At 55.6% G+C, this 24,710-nt stretch overlaps 2 protein-coding genes across 3 annotated transcripts in view; one reads left to right on the top strand and one right to left on the bottom strand.

Annotated features, from left to right (window-relative positions):
- TMEM120A (transmembrane protein 120A) overlaps nt 1-5,616 on the top strand; it is a 436,474-nt gene extending 430,858 nt beyond the window's left edge. Inside the window, exons 4-13 of the mRNA XM_050783744.1 lie at nt 145-261; nt 3,460-3,519; nt 4,103-4,198; nt 4,276-4,365; nt 4,469-4,534; nt 4,628-4,689; nt 4,800-4,892; nt 5,006-5,070; nt 5,176-5,244; nt 5,316-5,616. Of these exons, the coding sequence (XP_050639701.1) occupies nt 145-261; nt 3,460-3,519; nt 4,103-4,198; nt 4,276-4,365; nt 4,469-4,534; nt 4,628-4,689; nt 4,800-4,892; nt 5,006-5,070; nt 5,176-5,244; nt 5,316-5,429 (832 nt within the window). The 3' untranslated portion in view covers nt 5,430-5,616. The remainder of the gene's footprint in view (nt 1-144; nt 262-3,459; nt 3,520-4,102; nt 4,199-4,275; nt 4,366-4,468; nt 4,535-4,627; nt 4,690-4,799; nt 4,893-5,005; nt 5,071-5,175; nt 5,245-5,315) is intronic.
- Nucleotides 5,617-5,741: 125 nt separating this feature from the next.
- The window catches only part of LOC126950349 (NADPH--cytochrome P450 reductase), a 72,555-nt gene continuing 53,586 nt past the window's right edge, over nt 5,742-24,710 (bottom strand). For both annotated transcript variants that reach the window (XM_050783687.1, XM_050783688.1), the window contains 14 exons: nt 21,087-21,135; nt 12,987-13,115; nt 12,080-12,229; nt 11,418-11,542; nt 11,009-11,098; nt 10,307-10,405; nt 8,924-9,040; nt 8,705-8,823; nt 7,612-7,793; nt 7,362-7,511; nt 6,738-7,008; nt 6,521-6,666; nt 6,346-6,428; nt 5,742-6,255 (listed from right to left, as the gene is read on the bottom strand). In XM_050783687.1, coding sequence (XP_050639644.1) covers nt 6,111-6,255; nt 6,346-6,428; nt 6,521-6,666; nt 6,738-7,008; nt 7,362-7,511; nt 7,612-7,793; nt 8,705-8,823; nt 8,924-9,040; nt 10,307-10,405; nt 11,009-11,098; nt 11,418-11,542; nt 12,080-12,229; nt 12,987-13,115; nt 21,087-21,135 — 1,855 coding nt within the window. In that variant the 3' untranslated portion in view covers nt 5,742-6,110. The remainder of the gene's footprint in view (nt 6,256-6,345; nt 6,429-6,520; nt 6,667-6,737; nt 7,009-7,361; nt 7,512-7,611; nt 7,794-8,704; nt 8,824-8,923; nt 9,041-10,306; nt 10,406-11,008; nt 11,099-11,417; nt 11,543-12,079; nt 12,230-12,986; nt 13,116-21,086; nt 21,136-24,710) is intronic.

The raw sequence follows: 24,710 nt of genomic DNA, 5'->3' as shown, positions 1-24,710 counted from the left end.
ATGTGGGGTGGGAGGGCTGGCACTGTGAGACCCTGGGCACCGCTCCTCCCCTCTCTGGGCTGTGTTTGCCCTTCTGCCCCTGTGGGAGTCAGGGAGGACATTTGGGAGTCCTCCTACCCTGACTCTTTCTGGCCTCACCCGCAGATGCAAACCCTCCCTCCCAGCAGAGGCCGAGGGGGCCGCGCAGGAGCTGGAGAACCAGATGAAAGAGCGCCAAGGCCTGTTCTTTGACATGGAGGCCTATTTGCCCAAGAAGAATGGGTGAGGCCCCCACTGCCCACTCTCAGCTCAGTTCACAGCCACTCCCGCAGGGGGAGGCCTGAAGCCGGGTGCTGCCCCCTCTTGCTCATTATAGTCAGCAAATGTTCCCTGGGCCCAGTGCAGGCTAAGCAGTGAGGCCCAGTGCTGACTTCAGGGGAGACAACCGGCTGAGGGTGACATTTCACGTGATAGGTGCTTCGTAGCATGGGGAATGAGGTGGCACAGTGAGGGACGCCTGACCCGGTCCAGGAGGTCACAGAAGGCTTCCTGGATTAGGGGATGGGTGGCTTGAATCTTAGAGAATAAAGAGAGTGGGCCAGGCATGGTGGCTCTCACCTGCAATCTCGGCACTCTGAGAGAGAGAAGTGGAAGGATCACTTGAACTCAGGAGTTCAAGACCAGCCTGGGTGACATACTGAGACCCTATCTCTCTATTTATTTAAAAAGAGAAAATAGGCTGGGCACGGTAGCTCATGCCTGTAATCCCAGCACTTTTTTGGGAAGCCAAGGCAGATTGCTTGAGGTCGGGAGTTCAAGACCCGCCTGGGCAACATGGTAAAACCCATCTCTACTAAAAACAAAAATTAGCTGTGCGTGGTGGCGCACCCCTGTAATCCCAGCTACTCCGGAGGCTGAGGCAGGAGAATCGCTTGAGCCTGGGAGGCAGAGGATGCAACGAGCCGAGACTGCACTACTGCATTCCAGCCTGGGCGACAGAGTGAGATTCTGTCTTAAAAAATAAATAAGTAGGCCGGGCGCAGTGGCTCAAGCCTGTAATCCCAGCACTTTGGGAGGCCGAGACGGGCGGATCACGAGGTCAGGAGATCGAGACCATCCTGGCTGACACGGTGAAACCCCGTCTCTACTAAAAAATACAAAAACTTAGCCGGGCGAGGTGGCGGGCGCCTGTAGTCCCAGCTACTCGGGAGGCTGAGGCAGGAGAATGGCGTAAACCTGGGAGGCGGAGCTTGCAGTGAGCTGAGATCTGGCCACTACACTCCAGCCTGGGCGACAGAGCGAGACTCCGTCTCAAAAAAAAAAAAAAAAAAATAAATAAATAAATAAATAAATAAATAAATAAATAAAAAGAGTGAGGCAGACACACGGGCTGAGGGCGAGAGGTAGACACAAAGGCCATGAGCAGAACTGTAGTGGCCAGAGCTCGGGGCGGGAGCTGAGAGGGAGCCAAGAGGCCAGAGGCTTTGCTGGGCTGCAGCGCTTGCCTTGAGCCCAGTTGGCAGGGGAGAGGGAGGGGTGGAACGTGCGCTTGGAAAGGCCAGCTGCTGTCACCCAGGAGGACGGACAGGGCAGTGCAAAACCCTCCGCCAAGCGAAAAATCCCAGCAGAGGCTGCAGGCAGGAAGATAGCTGGGAGAAGGTGTGGCCTAGAAGGCAGGGAGAAAGGAGTGTCAGTAGCCTCGGGGTCAGTCCTGAGATAAGGAAGGGGACACGCATCCTGGAAGTCGGGTCACCTTGGCGAGAACCATTTGATGGAACAGGGTGGACGTTGATCTTGGGGATGACAGAAGAGCCAAGGAAGGGAGACAGCCAAGTTTAGGAGACTTTTTTTTTTTTTTTTTTGAGATGGAGTCTCGCTCTGTCGCCAGGCTGGAGTGCAGTGGCACGATCTCAGCTCAACCTCTGCCTCCCTGTTTCAAGGGATTCTCCTGCCTCAGGCTTCTGAGTAGCTGGGATTACAGGCGCCCACCACCACACCCGGCTCATTTTTGTGTTTTTAGTAGAGACGGGGTTTCACCATGTTGAGCAGGCTGGTCTCAATCTCCTGACCTCATGATCCACCCACCTTAGCCTCCCAAAGTGCTGGGATTACAGGCGTCAGCCACCACGCCCGGTCCTCTGGGAGACTTTTTAGAGCGTGGCTGTGAGTGGAGGGAGAGAATTAGTAACTAGGAACTGGAAATTAGCACCGGGTCGAGGGGCAGCTGCTGCCTGGGTGCAGGGTTCCTTTGCCCCTGGGAAGACACAAGCACATCCACCTGCTGCAAAGAGGGGCCGAGAGGGGAAAGAGCCAGAAGAGGTGATGGAGGGAAGCCCTGGGAGAGCGAGAAGGGCTAGTGGAGGATGGAGGGTACAGAGATGAGGGTGAGGAGTGCTCCCAGTACAGTGACCCCACAGAGCAGAAGCCGGGCTATCTTCTCTAGATGTTGCAGGTGGGGCCTGGGGTGGGAGGAGACAGGATGGAGGGTTTGGGGGAGAGGATGTGGAGAGGCCAGTGCTGAGAACCAGATGGGGAGCCGAGTGGGGACACATCCGCAGCCTGGTGGGTTGGCAGTGGAGGCTGGAGCTGGCCTGAGTGGCGAGCACTGTCCCGGGAGCACTCTGTAGAGGGAGAAGCATGGCTGCCGCAGAAGCTCTTTGTGGCCTGGGGCGAATGGCGTAACCACGCTGAGCCTCTGTCCGTTCAGCATGAGTGTGAACAAGAACCCATGCGTCTGGGGCAGGTGCTGAGAAAGTGACCGACTTTGCTGTCACCTCTTGGAGTATCTCTGGCAGAGAAGGGCAAGATGATCTCAGTTGGTGGGTGTGGAGGCTGGACATTAAGGGGATTGGCAAGAAAGTGGTGGAATTGGCGGGTGGCCTGGGGACTCGGCCGGCTCCGATGAGATCTGGGACTGGAGAGCGTGGAAGCCTCTGAGGGATGGGGGGGTTGTGGTGGGGAGAAACGCCCTGGGAGGCCGGGCACTTGGGGGGTCAGCCCACAGTCAGAGCTCCAAGCTTCTGTTCTGGTTTGGGAGGTCGTCCCAGATGTGGCCAGGTGTGTGGGTCACTGAAGTGGAGCCCAGTACTGAAGATTCTGGAGGGGAGGTGGCAGGGAGCTGGGGGGTAGGTGGTAGCCATCGCACAGAGGAGCAATCAGGGACATGGGGACGGTCCTCAGCGAGGAGGGAGAGCGGGTTCTCTTGGGGCCCTGAGGTGGGGGAGTTTCAGGCAAGACTGCGGAGACAGGGGACGCTGTTTCCCCAGGGGTCAGGATTCCAGAGCAGGCGGCGAGGAAGGCTGAGCATGGCGGGGAGTGGGTCTGCAGCCCCCAAGGTCAGAACCTGATGCCAAGGCCATGCGGAAAGCAGCGGGTGAGGGGGGTGGTGGTGGCCCAGGCTCTGGCCTGGCAGGCTTGGCTGAGTATCAGTGGCTTCTCTGTCACTCGGGCTTCTCCTCACCCTGCCACCCCCTTCCCTAGATTGTACCTGAGCCTGGTTCTGGGGAACGTCAACGTCACGCTCCTGAGCAAGCAGGCTAAGTAATCAGGCTGGGCCTCCACCCGCCGACCCGGCCTTCCCCTCCACCCCCTCACCCGGCCTTCCCCTCCACCCCCTCACCCGGCCTTCCCCTCCACTGCGTCACCCAGCCTTCCCCTCCACCCCCTCACCTGGCCTTCCCCTCCACCGCGTCACCAGGCTTCCCCTCCACCCCCTCACCCGGCCTTCCCCTCCACCCCCTCACCCGGCCTTCCCCTCCACCCCCTCACCCGGCCTTCCCCTCCACCGCGTCACCAGGCTTCCCCTCCACTGCGTCACCCGGCCTTCCCCTCCACCCCCTCACCTGGCCTTCCCCTCCACCGCGTCACCAGGCTTCCCCTCCACCGCGTCACCAGGCTTCCCCTCCACCGCGTCACCAGGCTTCCCCTCCACCCCCTCACCCGGCCTTCCCCTCCACCCCCTCACCTGGCCTTCCCCTCCACCCCCTCACCCGGCCTTCCCCTCCACCGTGTCACCCGGCCTTCCCCTCTACCCGACTTCTCTTGGCTCAGCTGCCCTCCCAGGGTGGGGGCATGCATGGGCCCCACCAGCACCCCACCCGTCTCACCAGCCTGTGCCCCCCAGGTTTGCCTACAAGGACGAGTATGAGAAGTTCAAGCTCTACCTCACCATCATCCTCATCCTCATCTCCTTCACCTGCCGTTTCCTGCTCAACTCCAGGTGGGTGTCCCGCCCGGCCGAGGCCCTGCCCATCCTCAGGCGCTGTGGTACCAACTCTCGGTCCCTTCCCTCCGCAGGGTGACAGACGCTACCTTCAACTTCCTGCTGGTCTGGTACTACTGCACCCTGACCATCCGGGAAAGCATCCTCATCAACAACGGCTCCCGGTGGGCAGGGCGGGCCCTGAGGGAGGGGAGCATGGAATGGGGCGCTGGGACCCTCTGGGAAGCAGGAACAGGCCCTGGGGGTGATGATCGTTCTCTGCTCCAGGATCAAAGGCTGGTGGGTATTCCATCACTACGTGTCCACCTTCCTGTCGGGAGTCATGCTGACGTGGTGAGTGGCTGGGCCCCAGCAGGGGCAGGAGCTAGGACAGGGAGGGGACACACGGCATCCCCAAGAGTCCCCAACTGAACTCCACTTTCTTAGGCCCGATGGTCTCATGTACCAGAAATTCCGGAACCAATTCCTGTCCTTTTCCATGTACCAGAGTGAGTGTCCCAGATGTCCGTGCTGAGGCCTGGGGGCACCCGTGGTGGGGGGTGGGGGCAGGAAATCCCCCTGGGCTCAGGCCCGCTCTTCTGTCCTCCGCCCGGCCCAGGCTTTGTGCAGTTTCTCCAGTACTACTACCAGAGTGGCTGCCTCTACCGCCTGCGGGCACTGGGTGAGCGGCACACCATGGACCTCACTGTGGGTGAGTCGGGCGTGGCCCTGGCATCTGGACACTCTCCTTTCCTCCCGTCCCGGGTCTGAGTGGTGGCGTCCCCTGTCCCTGGCCGTCCTGTGCCCTGACCTTCCTCCCCGCAGAGGGCTTCCAGTCCTGGATGTGGCGGGGCCTCACCTTCTTGCTGCCTTTTCTTTTCTTTGGACACGTAAGTCGTGCCTCTGTGTCCCTGCCTGTATGTCCGTCCTCTGCACCGGCTTCGGGCTCGAGCAGGGGCTGGGTTTTCTGAGTAAAATGTCTCCTCCCTGCTCAGTTCTGGCAGCTTTTTAACGCACTGACATTGTTCAACCTGGCCCGGGACCCTCAGTGCAAGGAGTGGCAGGTGAGCTGGGGTCCCTGGAGAGGACGGATGGGCCAGGCCCAGGCCTGGCCCTCACCCTCTTCCTCCCACAGGTGCTTATGTGCGGCTTCCCCTTCCTCCTCCTCTTCCTCGGCAATTTCTTCACTACCCTGAGGGTTGTGCACCAGAAGTTTCACAGTCAGTGGCATGGAAGCAAGAAGGATTGAGGCTGGGCCTTCCACTGCCAGCCCAGAGGGGATTCTATGTCCCACGTGTTGGAGGGGATGGGAGGCACCCCTCGAGTGTATGTGTGTATCAGGGGGTCTCTGCTGTTCTCCCTTGGGTTTTATGGGCTCTGTGGGCCCTGAAGGAAGACCTGGGCCCAGTGCCCTCAATAAAGAGAGGCCCAGAGGTAGCCTGAGCATATGTGTTCTCCGGGGGTAGGGCAGGGCTTGGCGACCCCGCCACATGGGTTCCTGGGTCTGAGTTAAGTTGATCCAGGTGGAGGCTCCAGATCTACTCACATGATACCAGGCAAATACAGAAAACAGAACTTTATTCCAAGGGCCAGAGGTTATTTAAAATTATTTACACTCATTGGAAATCACATGGAGGGGCTGGGCCCAGCTCAGCTGAGAGAAAGAGCCCTTCTGTGTGGCCACCAAGGGGCCAGAGGCCTCCCAAGGCATGGAGCCCGGTGCCCCCGTGCAGGCCCTGGGCTGTGCTGCCGGAGGCCCTCACCCGGCCTGGGGAGCTCAGGAGGGTGCACCTCAGGCCCCGGAGGAGTCTCTGTCACTGGACCTGCGCCTGTGCCAAGGCCAAGCCAAACCCACCCAGGAGACTGCAGGAGGGAGCCAGGAGAGTGATTACAGGCAGGAGTCTGCGGGGTGGGCGGGGCAGGCGAGGCCCTAGCTCCACACGTCCAGGGAGTAGCGGCCCTTGGTCATCAGCTTCTTGACATAGTCCACGGCCTGGGCGTGCTCCATGGCCCCGAGCTCAGCCACGATGTCATAGAAGGTGTTCTGCACGTCCCTGGCCATGTTCCGTGCATCCCTGGGCAGGAAGAGGGGGTGCTGGGGGCTGGGCCAACTGCGGTAGGCAGGGCCTTGTCCTCCCCACCCCTACTCCAGTGACCCCACTCACCCACAGACATAGATGTGGGCGCCGCCTTCGATCAGCTTCCACAGGTGCTCTCGGTCCCGCTTTAGCAGGTGCTGGACGTAGACCTGAGGCCAAGGGTGGTGCCGTGAGGGGAAGGCACAGCAGCTGAGGCCCTGCCCGCCCCGTCCCCGCCTTCATGGGTGCCCGCCCGTCTCACCTTGTGGGACTGCTCCCGGGAGAAGGCCACGTTGAGCTGGGTGAGCGCGCCGTCCCTGTGGAACTGCGCCAGCTCCTCCCGGTACAGGTAGTCCTCATCCGAGCGGCGGCAGCCGTAGTACAGCAGCGTCTCCCCCACCTCCTTGCCTGCGTGGCAGGGGCCGGGGTGAGCGTGGGGTTCCCAGTCGTCACCCCCTCCCCTGCGGGCCCCCACTCACCCTGCTGCCGCAGCCAGGCCCGCTCCTGGATGAAGCCTATGAAGGGGGCCACCCCAGTGCCGGGGCCCACCATGATGACAGGCGTGGTGGCCTTGAAGGGCAGGCGGAACTGGGACTTGCGCACGAACATGGGCACCAGCGCGCGGCCGCCGTTCTCCCCAGCAGGCTCCTTGGCCCGCAGCCAGTTGGTGGCCACGCCCTTGTTGATGCGGCCGGCCTTGGTCTCGTACTCCACAACCACCGCACAGATGTGTACAGAGTTGGGATGGACCTGTGGGGAGGGCCGTGTGAGCTCCGCCGCCAAGCCGAGGCCCCTGCCCAGCCCTGGCCCCGAGTCCCGTTCTGCAGGCCATCCCCACCCACCCAGGGCCTCTTCCAGCCCACCTGGCACCCAAACCTCAGAGGCCCCATCCCCAGCGGCTTCCCGGACTGGCTCTGGGGACCGGGGCTGGACAGATACTGGGAATCTCACAAACCAGCCCCACTGAGTCCACAGCCTGGAGAGGCATTTGGAGCTGCGCTGAGTGTGGGAACTGGGGCTCAGGGCTTGGATCTCGGAGCTCCTGTGCTGACAGCAGGGCTGGGCCTCCAGCGTGTGGCTGGCAGGGCAGGGCCAGCCCTCACCTTGGAGGATGAGGCGATGGAGTAGTAGCGGGCCTGCAGGCGCGGCAGCAGCTCACACAGGTGGTCAATGGGGGGCCGCAAGGACGGGCAGTCCTGCAGGATGGCCAGGATGTGCCTCCGGGCCTCCACCACCCAGCTCAGGTACAGCTCCTAGGAGACACGGGGGTGAGACGGGGCTGATTGGAGCCCATGGAGCTCGGAGAACGGCAGGGTTACTAAGGGCGGAGATCGCGGAGCCTAGGCGGCGCACCTTGCCCTCGCCGGAGGAGGAGGCCATCTTGCGCAGCAGCTCCTGCTCCGAGGGCTCCGAGGCGTACTGCGCCAGCTCGTACAGCACGTTGGTGCGCGGAGGGTTGGTGATGTCCAGGTAGTAGGTGAGGGCGGTGCGGTAGGACGTGGGGCACGGGAATGGGTGCTTCTTGTTGGACTCCTCTGCAGGAAAGACACAGGCAGGATTTGGGGTACGCGGCCGCCTCCTGGGGATGGGTGGCTGCTGCGGGAGGGGTTGACGCCTCGGGCCAACTCTGCGGGAACAGGCGCCCCAGCTGGAGCTGGAAACAAGGCCTGTGCTGTCTGATGCCTCCCTGGCCCTGGGGCCAAGTCTGGGGCCTCCAGCCAGAGAGGAAGTCCTCATGTCCTCATGAGAGGCAGGACTCTTCTAGGGGAGGTGCGGGGGGCCCACCCGCCCTGCACACTAACGCACCCGCTGTGCTTTCACGGCACACACCACGGTGTGACACGGCACTGCCCCTTTTCCTGCTGCTCCCTCACAGGCGGGTTGTGGAACCCGATAGTAAGGGCAGCCCTGGCACGGCTGCTGAGGACCGGCTAGCAGGGGTGGGTGGAGACGGTCTGGGCCCAGGTCGGTGACCAGTGGGTTGCGGGGGCTTCACAGCGGGAGGCTCAGGCTGGGCAGCCCCACCAGGCCCGGGCAGCCCCGTGCAATGGCTACTGCCCCTTGGCACCACGGAGCACCCTTGGGGACCTGGGAGGGCTGCTGACTCCTGACTTCGGTGAGGAGGTGGGAGCAGCCCCAGGACCTTCCTTCCCAGCAGACACAGTGGCCATGGGGGAGCCGGGGCTGCCTCTGCCTCCAGGCCCCAGCACCTCACTCCCTTAAAGGCTATGACAGTGACAGGGTAGGGGGAACCCCAAGAGAGGGCCTGACCTACGGCCACTCTGCCTCCCATTTGCTTGGGATCCTGTAACCGTGGAGTCTCGGTGCAAGGGCCGCCCAGGTACCCGGGCTTCAGGCCTAAGGAGAAGCTCAACCCAGGGCCTTCCTACAGGCCGAATCCTGCAGCTGCCTGGACCAGGCAGGGCGCCCTGACTGTGGCACTCACCATCCAGGTTGTTCAGGGACATGACGACATCCAGGTCGGCACCCAGGATTTTGCCCAGCTGATTGACGAGGGCAGAGTCGTTGGCCGGGTACACAGCCACGTGGTCCCCAGATTCATACCTGGAGGGAGATGCCAGGCTCGGGAGGGCAGAAGGCCGGCCCTGCCCCGGGTCAGGAGGCCCAGAGTAAGGGTTCAGGGGGTGACGGCGGCAGCTGGTACCTGATTTTGGAGTCCGAGATGTCCAATTCCAGGTGCATGAGGTGGCGCTCGGTCCCCTGGTTCAGCTTCCGGTTGGTGGTGACTGCAGCCAGGAATGGATTCTTGGCATCAAAGGGGCTGGGTGGGGAGGAGAGAAGCGCAGTGAGCTGCCAGGGCTTGGATCTGAGTCTCTGTCCACAAGGACCCTTCTGGTTGCACAAAGCACAGGGAATCTCAAGAGATCACGAGGAAATCTCACCGGTTACATCAAGGGCTCTCCCAGCCCGATCCAATGCAGTTCTCTTTCTTTTTGAGACTGAGTCTCGCTCTGTCGCCCAGGCTGGAGTGCAGTGGCATAATCTCGGCTCACTGCAACCTCCACCTCCCAGGTTCAAGTGATTCTCCTGCCTAAGCCTCCTGAGCAGCTGGAATTACAGGCGTGCGCCACCACGCCTGGCTAATTTTTTATATTTTTACTAGAGACGGGGTTTCACCATGTTGGCCAGGCTGGTATCGAGCTCTTGACCTCAAGTAACCCGCCTCGGCCTCCTAAAGTGCTGGGATTACATGTGTGAGCCACCTCGCCTGGCCCCAATACAGTTCTCTCTACAGTCCCACCACGTGGGCAGAGCTGGGTCATCAGTGTCTCCGTTTCCAAATGTGGAAGCTGAGGCTGGCCCTTAAAAGAACTGTGAGACCCAAGCTGACGGTGCCACAGGCTGGAAGGTGGCTGGGTCTCCAAATGAGGGGCACAGCTTCCCCACCCCCACATGTCCTGGACTACACCGTGGACGAGACAGAAATCTGCACTCCAGAAAGCCACTGAAATGCGGGGCTTCTTGCTCCAGCCAGGCTGGGGCAGGCCTACAGAAAGCAGGGCAGCTGGTATTGGATGCAGTGGCACGGACTTCCCTGGGTAGCTCAGGCAGGAATCTGGCCAGCACCCAGGGGTCATCAAGGGCACAGAGGAACGCTAGGTTTTCCCCAAGTCTATCTATGGAGACAGATTCTAAGAAAATGAGCCCAGCTGCCAAAGAGGATCGTAGCCACAGAGCCCAGTGCGCTGTGTCCTTGTTGAGAAGTGGGACGCGCCCTGCGGCCCTGGGCAGTGTAGAGTAAGGTGGCTAAGTGAGCTCAGTACAAACTGGGCAAGTGCCAGTCTTCCGGGGCCGGGCCCTGGACAGGCACTGCGTCAGGGCATGGAGCAGCTGCCTGGCTCTCGGGCAGTTCCCCTCTCTGCTCTGGGCCTCATGCCCTCCCTGTGTAGGGACACTCACACCCACTCGTGGCACGGGGTCTGGTGAGAAGGGCCCTGCGGGGATATGGGGATACACGGCAGACTGAGTCTGGGATGCACCAGCGGCCATAGAGCCGTCTGCCCCAAGCCACATTCCCTCCACTCACGGCTTCTGGTTCTCGTAGCTCTTCAGCCGGCCCATCTCCCCCACGTACACCTTGGCCGCGTCTATGTCAGTGTGGACCACAAGCTCGTACTGGCGAATGCTGGAAGGGGAAGACCGAGGGTGAGGCCGGGAAGCAGCAGGGGTCAGTCCTGAGAGGGAGGGGCTGGACTACAGGGGAGATGGCGCGTGGCCTTCGGGGCAAGGGCCCGGGTACATACGACAGGAGGCGGGGGAGCCCCTGCTGCAGATGCGCAAGAAGGGCAGGCGAGGGAGCAAGGAGGGAGGTGGCATGGAGCTGCCGGGGGTCAGGCGCCCAGAAGCCGGGGCAGGGCTGGGCAGGCTTCCGGGAGATTCTGGGAGAAAGTAAGGAAAGCCTGGGCAGCACCCAGGGGCCCTCGAGGGCACAGAGAGGAACGCTGTTTTTGGCCAAGTCTATGGAGACAGATTTTAAGGAAATGAACCCCTCTGCCAAAGTTGAACCTAGCCTCAGAGCCCGACGCACTGTGTCCTTGTCGACAGGTGGGGTGCGCCCCGCTGCCCCGGGGCAGTGCAGAGCAAGGTGGCAGAGTGAGTCCTTGGCTGGGACCAAGGTCCCTCCTCGACCTCGCTGTGACCCACTGCCAGCCCCCATTCCAGGGTGGCCGCCCTCGGCACAGGACCAGCCCAGCCCACCCACCGGTGGCACCTGCGGGCCCTTGCTCACCTGGACTCCTCGCCAGTGGCTTCCACCCCAAAGTGCTCGCACACGGCCGGCCAGAACTGCTCTCGCCAGGTGATGAAGTCCTCCTCCAAGCTGGGCCGAGGAGAGGAGGGGGGAACGGCTCAGGGCAGGCCGATGTGGCAACAATACCTGGTGCCGGGCACGCCCCGTCCCCAAAGCTCAGGACTGGGCGCCAGTGACATCAACCCAGAGCATCAGGAAGGCTCCAGGGAGTCGGACAAGCCGAAAAGCAACACCGGCAGGGGCAGGGCAGAGGCGGGAGAGCCCCTTCCCTGTGTGGGAGGTGCGTGTCGCTGAGTCTCAGCTGACACAAGGGTGTGCGTGCCCCTCACGTTCCACGGCCCTTGCCGAGGCCCACAGCGCTGATCAGGGTGGCAGGGTGGGCACTCACTTCCCATCGTCGTCGCCCAAGCCCAGCTCAAAGATGCGCTGGGCGCCGAGCTGCTCCAGCCGCTTGTCCACGTACTTGCCCATGGCATTGAAGTGCTCGTAGGTTTTGTTCCCAAGACCAAACACCTGTGTGGACACAGGGGCCGCTCTGAGGCCTGGCCCTCGGCCTGACCAGCGGGAGGTGCCATGGGGGCGGGGTGGGAGGCCCCACAGCGCTGGCTGAGCTGCTGGGAACACCTGCAGGCCTCCATCCCATCAGGCGCCTTGCACTGCGAGGAACACTGGGCCACTGAAGAGGCTTCGTGTGGGTGACCTGCAGCCCACAGCCTGCCCCGTCCACCGCCAGCCTCAACCTATGGGGAAGTGGAAGCAGCCCACCCTCCCCACTGGCTGGGACTCCAGCTCCCCTAGCCCAGCCAAGTCTCAGTCGTCCGGCCAGAACCCTCTTGCCTTTAGTCTCCAGCACCCAATGTCCCCTGGAGCTGAGGACAGGGAGGGGACACTCTCATAGTGCTGGGGTCCAGGGCAGAGGAGAGGGTCTCACGAGTGGCCTGCCCTGGCTGCTGAGAACGGGGTGGGGGTCTGGAGGGCTGCCTTTCAGACACGAGGATCCGGAGGCACTGCAGGCCACTGGGAGCCCACAGCAGTCTTTGGGTGACTCACCGCAAACTTGACCCCAGAGAGATCCACGTCCGTCTCCTGGAGCCAGTCGTAGAAGTCCTGGGCATTGTCGGTGGGGTCCCCCTCGCCGTAGGTGGCCATGCAGAAAACCACCAGGGCGTTGTCGATCTCCGGCAGGCTGCTCAGGTCCGCCTGCAGAGATAGGGGCAGGACCGCGCCCCGGCTATGACTGAGCCTGCTCAAGGTTCAACCCGCACCAGACGGGGAAGGCCAGGTCCTGCCCAGGGTGGTGCCAGGCCAGGGATGTCCGGGTGTCATGGGATCAGAAAGAAGGAATGACACAGAGGGTGGGGCATGGGCATCTGTGTCAGGTGGGCAGGACAAGGTCACCTGTGTTGGGCTGGAGTGGAGAGGATGTGTTTCTAGAGGAAAGTGAAGTTTGCCACAAAAGAGCCACCAGAACGCGGCCTCCTGTGCTGATGCAGGTCTGGGGTCACCCTGGGAACTTCATCATTCCAGGGCTCCCAAGCACCACATGGCCCCGGTGCTCACTGATAATCTAAATTGTTCATCAACTTGAAATGCAGCCTGGAGATGGCTGTGCGGTGGTGCCCGTCACCAAGACCCCGGAGGAGGGGGGAGTGGAGCAGCTGGGGAGGGTGGGTTTGGTTTGGGAGATGTGGCGGCCACAAGGAGGGCAGCTGGCGCTCCGGGGAGGGCCGGTCCTGGGGAAAGGACGCCTGGCGTGTGGCTGCAGCTGCAGGAATGGCCCTTCCTTCAGTTAGCCCGGGCAGGGATGGCAGTGACCCTCACAGGAAGGCAACTTCCAAGGACGTCTTCCCAGGACCCCACTCCCTGCCAGTCTCCCCCTGCTGAGGGGCGCCCTACAGACCTGCTCCCCGTCCTGCCCACTGCCTCCATCTGGGGCCGGCCCGCGGTGGCAGCTTACCAAGTCATACTCCTCGGGGTCCGCTGACATGCCTCGCATCCCATAGCGGTGGGCGTCCTTGGACAGGCGGTTGGCAAACTCCTCTGCAGTCCCCGTCTGGGAGCCGTAGAACACGATGATGTTCCTCCCCTAAGGAAGGCAGACACAGGGTTGGTGAGGGCCACAGACCTCAGCCACGGCTCCGGTGGACACCCACTGGGCAAGCCGGGCAGGCCTGGCAGGCGGGGACCCTCCAGGCTGCCCTCTTTCCTCCCTGGCTTTGAGTCCCTTCTAAGTTCCTCTGGGACTCGCTTCTCACTGTCACAGCCACTGTGGCAAAGGAGGGCAAAGGTCACCAACGCAATCTCACACGCGGCTGCTCAAGATCACACGTCTGACATTTTCATGACACGGGAAAAAACAAAGTTAAAAAAGGTAATCAATGTATAGCCCTTATTTGTGGGGGAATGCTTCCAGGACCTCCCATAGATATTTAAATCCAAGGATGCGGCCGGGTGTGGTGGCTCACACCTGTAATTCCAGCACTTTGCGAGGCCGAGGTGGGTGGATCACCTGAGGTTAGGAGACCAGCCTGACCAACACGGTGAAACCCTGTCTCTACTAAAAATACAAAAATTAGATGGGCATGGTGGCATGCACCTGTAATCCCAGTTACTAGGGAGGCTGAGGCAGGAGAACAACTTGAACCCAGGAGGTGGAGGTTGCAGTGAACTGAGATCGTGCCACTGCACTCCAGCCTGGGTGGCAGCAAGACTCCGCCTCCGGTAGCTCACGCCTATAATCCCAGCACTTTGGGAGGCCGAGGCAGGTGGATCACCTGAGGTTGGGAGTTCGAGACCAGCCTGACCAATATGGAGAAAAACCTGTCTCTACTAAAAATACAAAATTAGCCAGGCATGGTGGCGCATGCCTGTAATCCCAGCTACTTGGGAGGTTGAGGCAGGAGAATCGCTTGAACCTGAGAGGCGGAGGTTATGGTGAGCCAAGATCGCGCCATTGCACTCTAGCCTGGGCAACAAGAGCGAAACTCCATCTCAAAAAAAAAAAAAAAAAAACAAATCGAAGAATGCTCAAGTCCCTGCTATAAAATGATGTATTTGTGTGTAACCTACACAAATCCTCCCACATACTTTAAATCATCTCTACTTATTAATATAATATCTAATGTAATGTAAATTCTCTGTAAATAGTTGTTACGCTGTATTGTTTAGGGAACAGTAACATGACAGTATGTGTTCAGGACAGACACAACCATACATTTTTTTCTCCAAATATTTTCAATCTGCAGTTGAATTCATGAACTCAGAACTCAGATATGCATGGCTGGCTGTATAATCCAATTGTGTTATATAAATAATAGACATGTATATCAAAACATACATATATATTTTCTTTCTATACCCATAGGCACAAAGAAAACAGACTGGCAAGAAATAAACCGAAAGTCCCTAAAATGGGGCGTTCTGGGTGTGTTTTCTGGTTAATTATAATACATATTTATTATAAAATTTTAGACAACAGGGAAAGGTCCTGGGGCTGGCTCACATACTTGTCAGTCCACCCTCCTCCTACAGCAGCTGTTGAAAAGCCTGAAATCCTGTTCCCCAGAGTCCCTTGGGGCTGGAGTCGCAGCCAATTCGGTCCAGCCAATTGGACATGCTTTGCAAGATCTGAAGGGTGGAAGGGAGGCAAAGGCTTCCTGGCCCCTCATGCAAATGTGAGGTTCTCTGCAGCAGTGCCTGGTCTTCAGTGCCTGAAGTATTTCTTTCACTTTTTCTTTTCTTTTCTTTTCTTTTGAGATGGAGTTGCGCTCTGTGGCCCAGGCTGGAGTGCAATGGCATGATTTCAGCTCACTGCAACCTCTGCCTCCTGGGTTCAAGCAATTCTCATGCCTCAGCCTCCCGAGTAGCTGGGATTACAGGCGCCCACCACTATGCCTGGCTAATTTTTTTGAATTTTTAGTAGAGACTGGGTTTCACCATGTTGGCCAGGCTGGTCTCAAACTCCTGACCTCAGGTGATCTGCCCACCTCGGCCTCCCAAAATGCTGGGATTACAGGCATGAGCCACTGCACCTGGCCACTTGAGGTATTTCTAATAGTTTTGGTAGCCAGACTGCAAGTTCCTAGTCCTGGCTACTGGCTTATGTGGTGTTCAGAGGCAGCTGTAGAAGTAGCTTCTTATCCCGGATCACAGCTACACGTGGTGTATCCTGAACTCAACAGTTTCAGGCTGGATTCAAAGGGAGCAGTTACCTCGCAGGTCACTTCTGTTATATCTTAGAGACCAACCTGAAACCTGCTCCTTCAGCCCCTCCGGTAACCTGGAAGCACCCCCTTCCCTGTGTGAAATCCCTTCTAGATTAAAATGCCTAAAGCGGTCTCTAGTTTCCACACTGAATCCCCCCTCATATAAAACAAAACGTATGGGGCTGGGTGCAGCAGCTCACTTCTGTAATCCTAGTACTTTGGGAGGCTAAGGTAGTAGCATGACTTGAGCCCAGGAGTTTGAGCCCAGCCTGGGCAACATGGCAAAACTCCGTCTCTACTAAAAATACAAAAAAAGTATCTGGCTGTGGTGCCATGATTCTAGCTACTTGGGAGGCTGAGGTGGGAGGATCACTTGAGCCTGGGAGGTTGAGGCTGCAGTGAGCTGTGATCGAGCCACTGCACTCCAGCCTGGGTGACAGGAGTGAGACTGAGTCTCAAAACCACCACCAAAAAAATCTTATGGATTACAATAAATGTTCTTACACTTTTTAAAGTTCCTGAATTTTCTACAAGTCATTGTTAATTCATTAAAAGGATTTTTTTTTTTCTCCTTGAGATGGAGTTTCGTTCTTGTCACCCAGGCTGGAGTGCAGTGATGGGATCTCAGCTCACTGCATCCTCCGCCTCCTGCGTTCAAGTGATTCTCCTGCCTCAGCCTCCAGAGTAGCTTGGATTACAGGTACCCGCCACCATGCCTGGCTAGGGTTTTGTATTTTTAGTAGAGACAGTGTTTCACCATGTTGGCCAGGCTGGTCTCAAAACTCCTGACCTCAGGTGATCCACCCACCTCGGCCTCCCAAAGTGGGGAAATACAGACATGAGCCACTATGCCCGGCCAAAAGGATTTTTTTTTTTTTTTTTTTTTTTTTTGAGACGGAGTCTTGTTCTGTTGGCCAGGCTGGAGTGCAGTGGTGCGATCTCGGCTCACTGCAACCTCCGCCTCCCGGGTTCAAGGGATTCTCCCACCTCAGCCTCCCGAGTACGTGGGACTACAGGCACGTGCCACCAGGCCCGGCTGATTTTTGTATTTTTAGTAGAGACAGGGTTTTGCCCAAAAGAATATTTTAAAATAATCACTGTAAAAATAATAGAAGAGAAAGTGCTTATGATGATCAGGTTAAGAGAACAAAAGATGACCTAAGATAGCAGCTAAATATTTACAGTAGCATCAAAATATATAAAATACCTAGAAATAAACTTTATAAGAGATGTGTCAGAGGCTACTGAACGACACACGAAGGACTCATGCCAATGGAAAGGCACCCCGGTTGTGGACAAGGCGTCTCGACCCATAGAAATGGCAGCTCTACTTATGTCACTAGAGAAATGTGGCATGATGTAATAGAAATCTGAAGCAGCCGGGTGCCGTGGCTCACACCTGTGTAATCCCAGTACCTTGGGAAGTCACACCAGGAGTACTGCTTAAGCCCAGGAGTTTGAGATCAGCCTGGGCAACATAGTGAGACCTAGTCTCTACCAAAAAAAAAAAAAAAATCTAAACAGCTCTTTTTTCCTCAACAAATTGATCCTAAAAGTCGTGGAAAAATAAGTAAGAATCCATACACTGAAATATTATTTGGCAATAAAAAGGAAGTACTAATATATGCTACAGCGTGGGTGAACTTTGAACACAACGTGCCCAGTGAAAAGAATCCAGAGACCCAGCTTGGCTAACATGGTGAAACCCCGTCTCTACTAAAAATACAAAAATCAGCCAGGTGCGGTGGGGGCACCTGTAATCCCAGCTACTCGGGAGGCTGAGGCAGGAGAATTGCTTGAACCCGGGAGGTGGAGGTTGCAGTGAGCAGAGATTGTGCCATTGCACTCCAGCCTGGGCGACAGAGCGAGACTCCATCTCAAAAAGAAAAGAAACCCAGAAACAAAAAGCCACATATTGTGTGATTCCTTTAAATGAAATGTCCAGCACAGGCAAATCTGTAGAGACAGAAAGCAGATAATGGTTGCTTGGAACTGGGGGTGGGGAACTAGGGAATGAGGAGGTGACAGCTAATGGGTATGGGGTCTCTTTTGGGGATGAAGAAAATGTTCTATCAATAAAATTAATTGGCCGAGTGCGTTGGCTCATGCTTGTAATCCCAGCACTTTGGGAGGCCGAGGCGGGTGGATCACTTGAGGTGAGGAGTTTGAGACCAGCCTGACCAACATGGTGAAAACACATCTCTACTAAAACTACAAAAATTAGTTGAGCGTGGTGGCGGGCGCCTGTAATCCCAGCTACTTGGAAGGTTGAGATGGGAGAATCGCTTGAACCCAGGAGGCGGAGGTTGCAGTGAGCCGAGATCACGCCATTGCACTCTAGCCTGGGCAACAAGAACAAAACTTGATCTCCAAGAAAAAAAATAAATAAAATTGATTGTAGTAACAGCTGTACAACTCTGTGAATATCCTAAAAAACACTGAAGTATATACTTTAAAATGGGTATGTATGGTATACAAATTATATTTCAATAAAGCTGTTACCCCCCAAAAATAAATAGGTATGGAATAGCAGCCAGGAAAGCTGACAATAATAGCAATGGGGTGGGGAGACTGTGCCTGGCACTATTGAGTATTAAAACAGATTATAAAACTTTAATAATCAGAACAGTATGACACGATATATAAACAGATAGCCAGATCAAAGCACTTAAACAAGCAAATATGAAAATAAACCAGTATACATATTGGAATCATTATTATTATTTGACTCAGAGTGTAGCTCTGTTGCCCAGGCTTGAGTACAGTGGTCACTGCAATCTCTGCCTCCCAAGCTCAAGCTATCCTCCCACTTCAGCCTCTCAGGTACCTGGGACTATAGGCGTGCACCACTGTGTCCCGCTAATTTTTCTAGTTTTTGTGGAGATGAGGTTTCGCCAATGTTGCCCAGGCTGGTCTCAAACTCCTGGGCTCAAGCGATCTGCCCACCTCAGCCTCCCAAAGTGTTGGGATTACAGGTGTGAGCCACTGTGCCCAGCCCAGGAATTAAGCATATGATAAAGCTGGCATTTCAAAACAGTGGGGGGAAGATGGACTCTATTACATGGTGTTTAGACAGCTACGAAAAATGTAGAGTTGGATTCATACCTCACATCTTACATCAGGATAAATTCCCAATAGATCAGATTTTAAATTTTGTACTAGAAGTACTAAAAGTACTAGAAGAAAATATACAGGAATATCTTTATCTCTTTAGCATGGGGGAAGAAAGAATCATACAGTTGACTACGTAACATTTACACAGCAAAACAAATAAAAATGCGATCAGCTAAGCTGAAAGACAAACTTTCTTTTTTAAGAGATGGAATCTCACTAAAAGACAAACTATTTAACGGGCAAGATATTTTCAACTTGTATCACAGACAAGAGGCTCTCTCCCTAATAATTTCAAGGAGAAAGATCAATTCCAACAGAAAAATGGGCAAAAGATGTGAAGAGAGAATCTATTTAAAAAAAAAAAAAAAAAAAAGAAAAGGCTGGGCATGGTGGTTCAGGCCTGTAATTCCAGCACTTTGGGAGGCCAAGTTGGGTGGATCACCTGAGGTCAGCAGTTTGAGACCAGCCTGGCCAACATGGCAAAACCCTGTCTCTACTAAAAATACAAAAATCAGCCAGGCATGGTGGCACATACCTGTAACCCCAGCTACTCGGGAGGCTGGGGCAGGAGAACTGCTTGAACCCGGGAGGTGGAGACTGCAGTGAGCCAAGATCACGTCACTGCACTCCAGCCTGGACAACAAAGCGAGACCCTGTCTCACAAAAACAAAACAAAACACAACAAAACAAAACAAAACAAAAAAAAGATGGGTGAAAATCTACTGAATCTCATTCATAAAAATGTAAATTACAGCTATACTGAGATTTTTTTTTTAAAAAAACCTAGAAAACTGGCAAAAATCTAAACTTTAATAACAAACTGTTGGCAAGGCTGTGGGGAACAGTTTTCTCACACATTGCTATTCTTGAGCGCGTGCCATGGTGTGACTCCTACGGGGACGATTTGTAGCTTCTATCACGATTGCAAACGCATCTACCTTCCGATTCAGCAATTCCACTTCTGGAACTGCTTTGTATTTGCAAATGTGCAAACCGAGCCACAAATTCACAGCAGCATTGTTGGTAAGAGCCAAAGAGTAGACACAGCCCCAGTGCCCATCTTTAACAGGACTGGGTTAAATGCATTACAGTGAATCCAGACGACCATAAAATGGAATCACGGTACAGCTAAAATGATGACGGCCGTATCTTTGTATTGATATGGAAGGATCTTTGAAACATATTAAGTTGTGTTTTTTTTTTTTTTTAAAGCAAGGTTGGCTGGGCGCAGTGGCTCACGCCTGTAATCCCAGCACTTTGGGAGGCCGAGGCGGGCGGATCACGAGGTCAGCAGTTCGAGACCAGCCTGGCCAACATGGTGAAACCCCATCTCTACTAAAAATACAAAAATTAGCCAGGCATGGTGGCAGGCACCTGTAACCCCAGCTACTCCAGAGGCTGAGGCGGGAGAATCACTTGAACTGAGGAGGTGGAGCTTGCAGTGAGCCAAGACCATGCTATTGCACTCCAGCTTGGGTGACAGAGCAAGACTCAGTCTCAAAAAAAAAAAAAAAAGCAAGATCTGGAACAGTGCACGTCGTATGCCACATTTTGTGTTTTAAGAAAAGTGTAGGCTGGATGCGATGGCTCAGGCCTGTAATCCCAGCACTTTGGGAAGCGAGGCAGAAGGATTGCTTGACACTAGGAGTTCAAGACCAGCTGGGCAACATACTGAGAACCTGTTCCTATGAAGAATAAATTAAAAACTTAGCTGGGCATGGTGGTGTGCACCTGTAGTCCCAGCTACTTGGGAGGCTGTGGTAGGAGGATTGCTTGAGTCCAGGAGTTTGAGGCTGCAGTGAGCTATGATGGTGCCACTGTACTCCAGCCTGGGCAATACAGTGAGACCCTGTCTCTAAAATAAAGCTTTTTTAAATTAAAAAATAAGAAAAGTGAAAATAAGAGTCTCTGTTTTACTTGTATATTCATATAGGAACTCTAGAAGGATCCATAAATAATAAGAACAGTGGGGATGAATGGGTGGCAGAGGTGAGCTTTCCACTGAAGAGTAGATGTTTTTATTTTAACCATGTAAATATAGTACTGATGCCTAAAATTAAATACTTAGATTGGCCGGGTGCAGTGGCTCAGGCCTGTAATCCCAGCACTTTGGGAGGCTGAGGCGGGCGGATCACCTGAGGTCAGGAGTTCAAGACCAGTCTGGCCAACGTGGTGAAATCCCATCTTTACTAAAAATACAAAAATTAGCCAGGCGTGGTGGCGCGCACCTGTAATCCCAGCTACTCGGGAGGCTGAGGCACGAGAATGGCTTGAACCCAGGAGGTGGAGGTTGCAGTGAGCCAAGATTGCGCCACTTGACTCCAGGCTGGGCGACAGAGCAAGATTCTGTCTCCAAAAAAAAAAAAAAAAGTAACAAAAACAAAGCAGAGATAAAATGGCAGTGGTGCCACGACCACAGCTATGTGAGATTTACCTCTGCTCTTGGATAGGCTGGGACCGGAAGGGAGAAGGGCAGCTTCATGAGTTAGAGGGAGGGTCTGTTCTTAGACTGGTTTGTTCAAAAAGTAAACATTCAATAAAATAAACTGTCCCAGCAACAGCAGAGCTGCTTCAGGGCTTTGGTTAGGAAGAATGACTCCCAAGTGAGCCAGGCTGCGTTTCCGCTCCTGGCCCCTGGACCTCCTCTGTGCGGTGATGCCAGGTGTCTACTCAACCTGCTTACATGCCCGCTGGGGCGGAGGCTTCCTGAGAAGAGTAAAGGCATGCAGGAAACTCACCGTTTTCTTCATCTTTTCCACGAAGCTGCTCTCTCTGACAGAGCTGGTCCTGCAAGACAAAAGTGTGCAATGAGTGTGGGAGGCAGGCATCGTGTGACACGGTGTCATAGGATGTGGGTGTCCTTATATGCAGGTTTCACGGGATGCTGTGGCAGCACAGCAAGGGGACATTCCAGGTGTGTCCCGTGCCACTCCCCAGGGGCTAAGCCAGCAGCTGGCCTCTAGACCAGCACAAGGGCTCCCAGACCTCCCGCACCAGCTCACCCTTCCCATTTCCCCTACAGTAAAGCCTCTTGCGACACCAGTGCTTTGCAAAGCCAAGACCTCTCCGGCACCCAGATAGATATGGGCTTGTTTCCCTCAAGGAAGAGCCAAGGTTTCCACTTCCCTCTTCCTCCCCACCCACAGCCCAGGTCCCCACGGCCTGACCTCGCCTCCACCTTCCACCTCTTCACCTGTTCCTTCTCCGGCCCCTGCCTCACACATCTGCCACTGCCCTGCTCCGCTCTTCAACAGCTCCCATGACCCACGGGATCCAGGCACACGAGTCCCCTCAGAGTCTGTCTCCAGCATCACCTGCCACTCCCCTCCACAAACCATGCTTGAGGCACGGATTCACACCCCCTCCCCGCATGGTGGCCTCAGAATCCTGTGCACGCCAGCGCTTCTACCCAGAGCCTTCCTGCCACACTCCCCTCACCTGGCTGACTCCCGCTCTGCCCTCAAGGTCCTGCACAGGGGTCAGCTCCCCTGGGATTCAAAGACCCCCTTCGCTTCCCCTGCACTGGGGCCACATTTCATTTTTCCCTTCTCTGCATTCCTGACCTGGGTCTGCCCCCTCCAGAGGGCAGCCTGGTGCCCGCCAGCCTCAGGATCAGGCTGGGGTGACACGATCCTCTGTCCACTTCTGGCCTTCTATCCCTGCACCATCCCCTCCCCGCCCCATTTTCCGTTCTTCTGTTTCCTCCTGACCCTTGCCCCAAGCCTGCAGGCCATACGACCAAGCCCAGTTCCCCTTGCTCAGGACTTTCGAGCTGAATAAGGTTAAAAACCCTGGCCGAATACAGCAAGGTGGGAAACACCTTTCTCTGGGTGGCAAATCTTTAGGATATTTGAAATACGGCCATTCTGAATCAAGTGACAAGCTGGAAGACAAAAATACATTTTTGTATTTAAAATGACATTTTTGGTCGGGCGTAGTGACTCATGTGTGTAATTCCAGCACTTCGGGAGGTTGAGGCGGGCGGATCACTTGAGTCAGGAGTTTGAGACCAGCCTGGCCAACATGGCAAAACCCCGTCTCTACTAAAAAATACAAACATTAGCCGGGTATGGTGGCGCGCACCTGTAATCCCACCTACTCGGGAGGCTGAGGCAGGAGAATCACCTGAACCAGGGAGGTGGAGGTTGCAGTGAGCCAAGATCGCGCCACTGTACTCCAGCCTGGGCAACAGAGTGAGAATCTGTCTCAAAAATAAAATAAAGTAAAATAAAATAAAATAAAATAAAATAAAAGATAATGCCATTAAAGGAAGGAAAGGCAAGCCACAGTGTGGGAGAGGATATTTGTAATGTACTTATATGTGGGCAAAAGACTTTGATTGAGAAGGCAAGAAAGCCCTACAAATCAATGGGAAAAAGACAAATCCTCCATCAGAAAAACTATCAAAAGACTTGAAGAGGCATTTTCTTTTTCTTTTTCTTTTTTTGAGATGGAGTCTTTTTCTGTCGCCCAGGCTGGAGTGCAGGGGCGCGATCTCAGCTCACTGCAACCTCCAAGAGGCATTTTCTTAAAGAGAGCATCCAAGAACCTGGCTCGGTGGCTGGCGTTTGTAATGCCAGCACTTCGGGAAACCAAGGTGGGAGGATCACTTGAGGCCAGTTTGAGACCAGCCTGGGTAAAACAGCAATACTCTATCTCTAAAAAATTAAAAAAAAATTTTTTTTTTTTTGAGACGGAGTCTGGCTCTGTTGCCCAGGCTGGAGTGCAGTGGCCAGATCTCAGCTCACTGCAAGCTCCGCCTCCCGGGTTCACGCCATTCTCCTGCCTCAGCCTCCCGAGTAGCTGGGACTACAGGCGCCCGCCACCACGCCTGGCTAATTTTTTGTATTTTTTAGTAGAGACGGGGTTTCACCGTGTTAGCCAGGATGGTCTTGATCTCCTGACCTCGTGATTTGCCCGTCTCGGCCTCCCAAAGTGCTGGGATTACAGGCTTGAGCCACCGCGCCCGGCCCCCCCTCAAAAAAATTTTTTTTTAAACTTAGCCAGGTGTGGTGGTCTGTGCCTGTGGTTCCAGCTACTCAGGAGGCTGAGGTGGGAAGAGAGCTTGAACCTGGGTGTTTGAAGCTGCAGTGGGCGATGATCTCACCACTGTGTGACTATATGACCGTGTGGTGTGATGCTAGCTCACTGCAGCTTCAAACATCAGGGTTCCAGCCCGGGAGACAGAGTGAGACCCTGTCAACCAACCAATCGATACAAATAAATAGAAACGGTACATGTGGGGCTTGACTGACTGATTTTGAAGGCTCCAACAATAAGGATAATTAGAATAGCTAAACCTGAGTAAGGAGGCCCTGGCGGAGCAGATATTCTAAACAAGGCGACAGTGGCCAATTCTGCATACCCCTCCTGCAGTGGCCCGGCCCCATTTCCTGCCTCTCTGGGCTGCAGGAAGCTGCTCACATTTCCACGCGATTCCCTGGGCCTACAAGGTCCTTCCTGTGACCCCTTCCCACCTTCTACTCATCCTTTACCACAGAACTTAACTTTCCTCTCCGAGAGGCCATCCCTGGCCCTCATGCAGCAACGCTACCTATCACCGTCTTCGCTGTGGCACACACAGCGGTCGGCCAAGGCACTTTACTCTGTGCATTCCCATGGCTTAACTGGAGGCCTGGGTTGAGTAACCTCGGGGAGGTGTCCGTGTGTCCCTGCCATGAGCGCAACGCCTGGTACGTGGCACAGGACACTGTGTCTCCTCCTAGGGTGACCAGCCCTGAGTTCTCTGTCCAGCACGAGGCTCGCAGGGGCAGACTAAGAGGCTGTTGAAGGCACTTCTCACTCCCTAGCCAACTCTGAGGTCTGATCTGGCATCAGCTGAAAAGGCAACCCCTATCTCTACTCAAAGGACAGATGCTTCCACGGAAGTTCCGTCTCCAACAAGGTGGATCTGAAGATTTGCTGAAGAAAAGGACAAGAGGCAAACCCTGGTGCCCCGTGAGTGCCAGGTGGCTCTCCCTGTACTTGCGGGTAATGCATGCCAGCCTGGGGGGGGCACGGGAGGCCCTGTGCCAGGCACCGAGGGCACGAGACTAGAACAAGACAACCTGTGACTTCACAGGCCCAATCCTCCAGCCAGGGGAAGCCAGGCTCTGAGGAGGATCCCAGCAAGATGGGAAGAGCCACGTGGCAGGGCGGACCTGGCTTTAAATCCTGGCTCTGACACTAGACGGGCACAGGACTGCACAGGCCCCGCCCCTCTCATGCCCACACTATTATTAAAGTGCTGCATCTGGTCTCTGCAGCCTCCCCGGTGCCTGACTGGGGAACTTGGTTAACACCCAATAGAAAAAAGGGCATTCCTGGAAGGCGATCAGTCTGTGATTTCAAAGACATCCATG

The sequence above is a fragment of the Macaca thibetana genome, chromosome 3 (assembly GCF_024542745.1).
Source record: "Macaca thibetana thibetana isolate TM-01 chromosome 3, ASM2454274v1, whole genome shotgun sequence".
NCBI classification, from domain to species: domain Eukaryota; kingdom Metazoa; phylum Chordata; class Mammalia; order Primates; family Cercopithecidae; genus Macaca; species Macaca thibetana.
The sequence above is the reverse complement of the archived record's forward strand: the minus strand, read 5'-3'. Positions and strand labels throughout refer to the sequence as shown.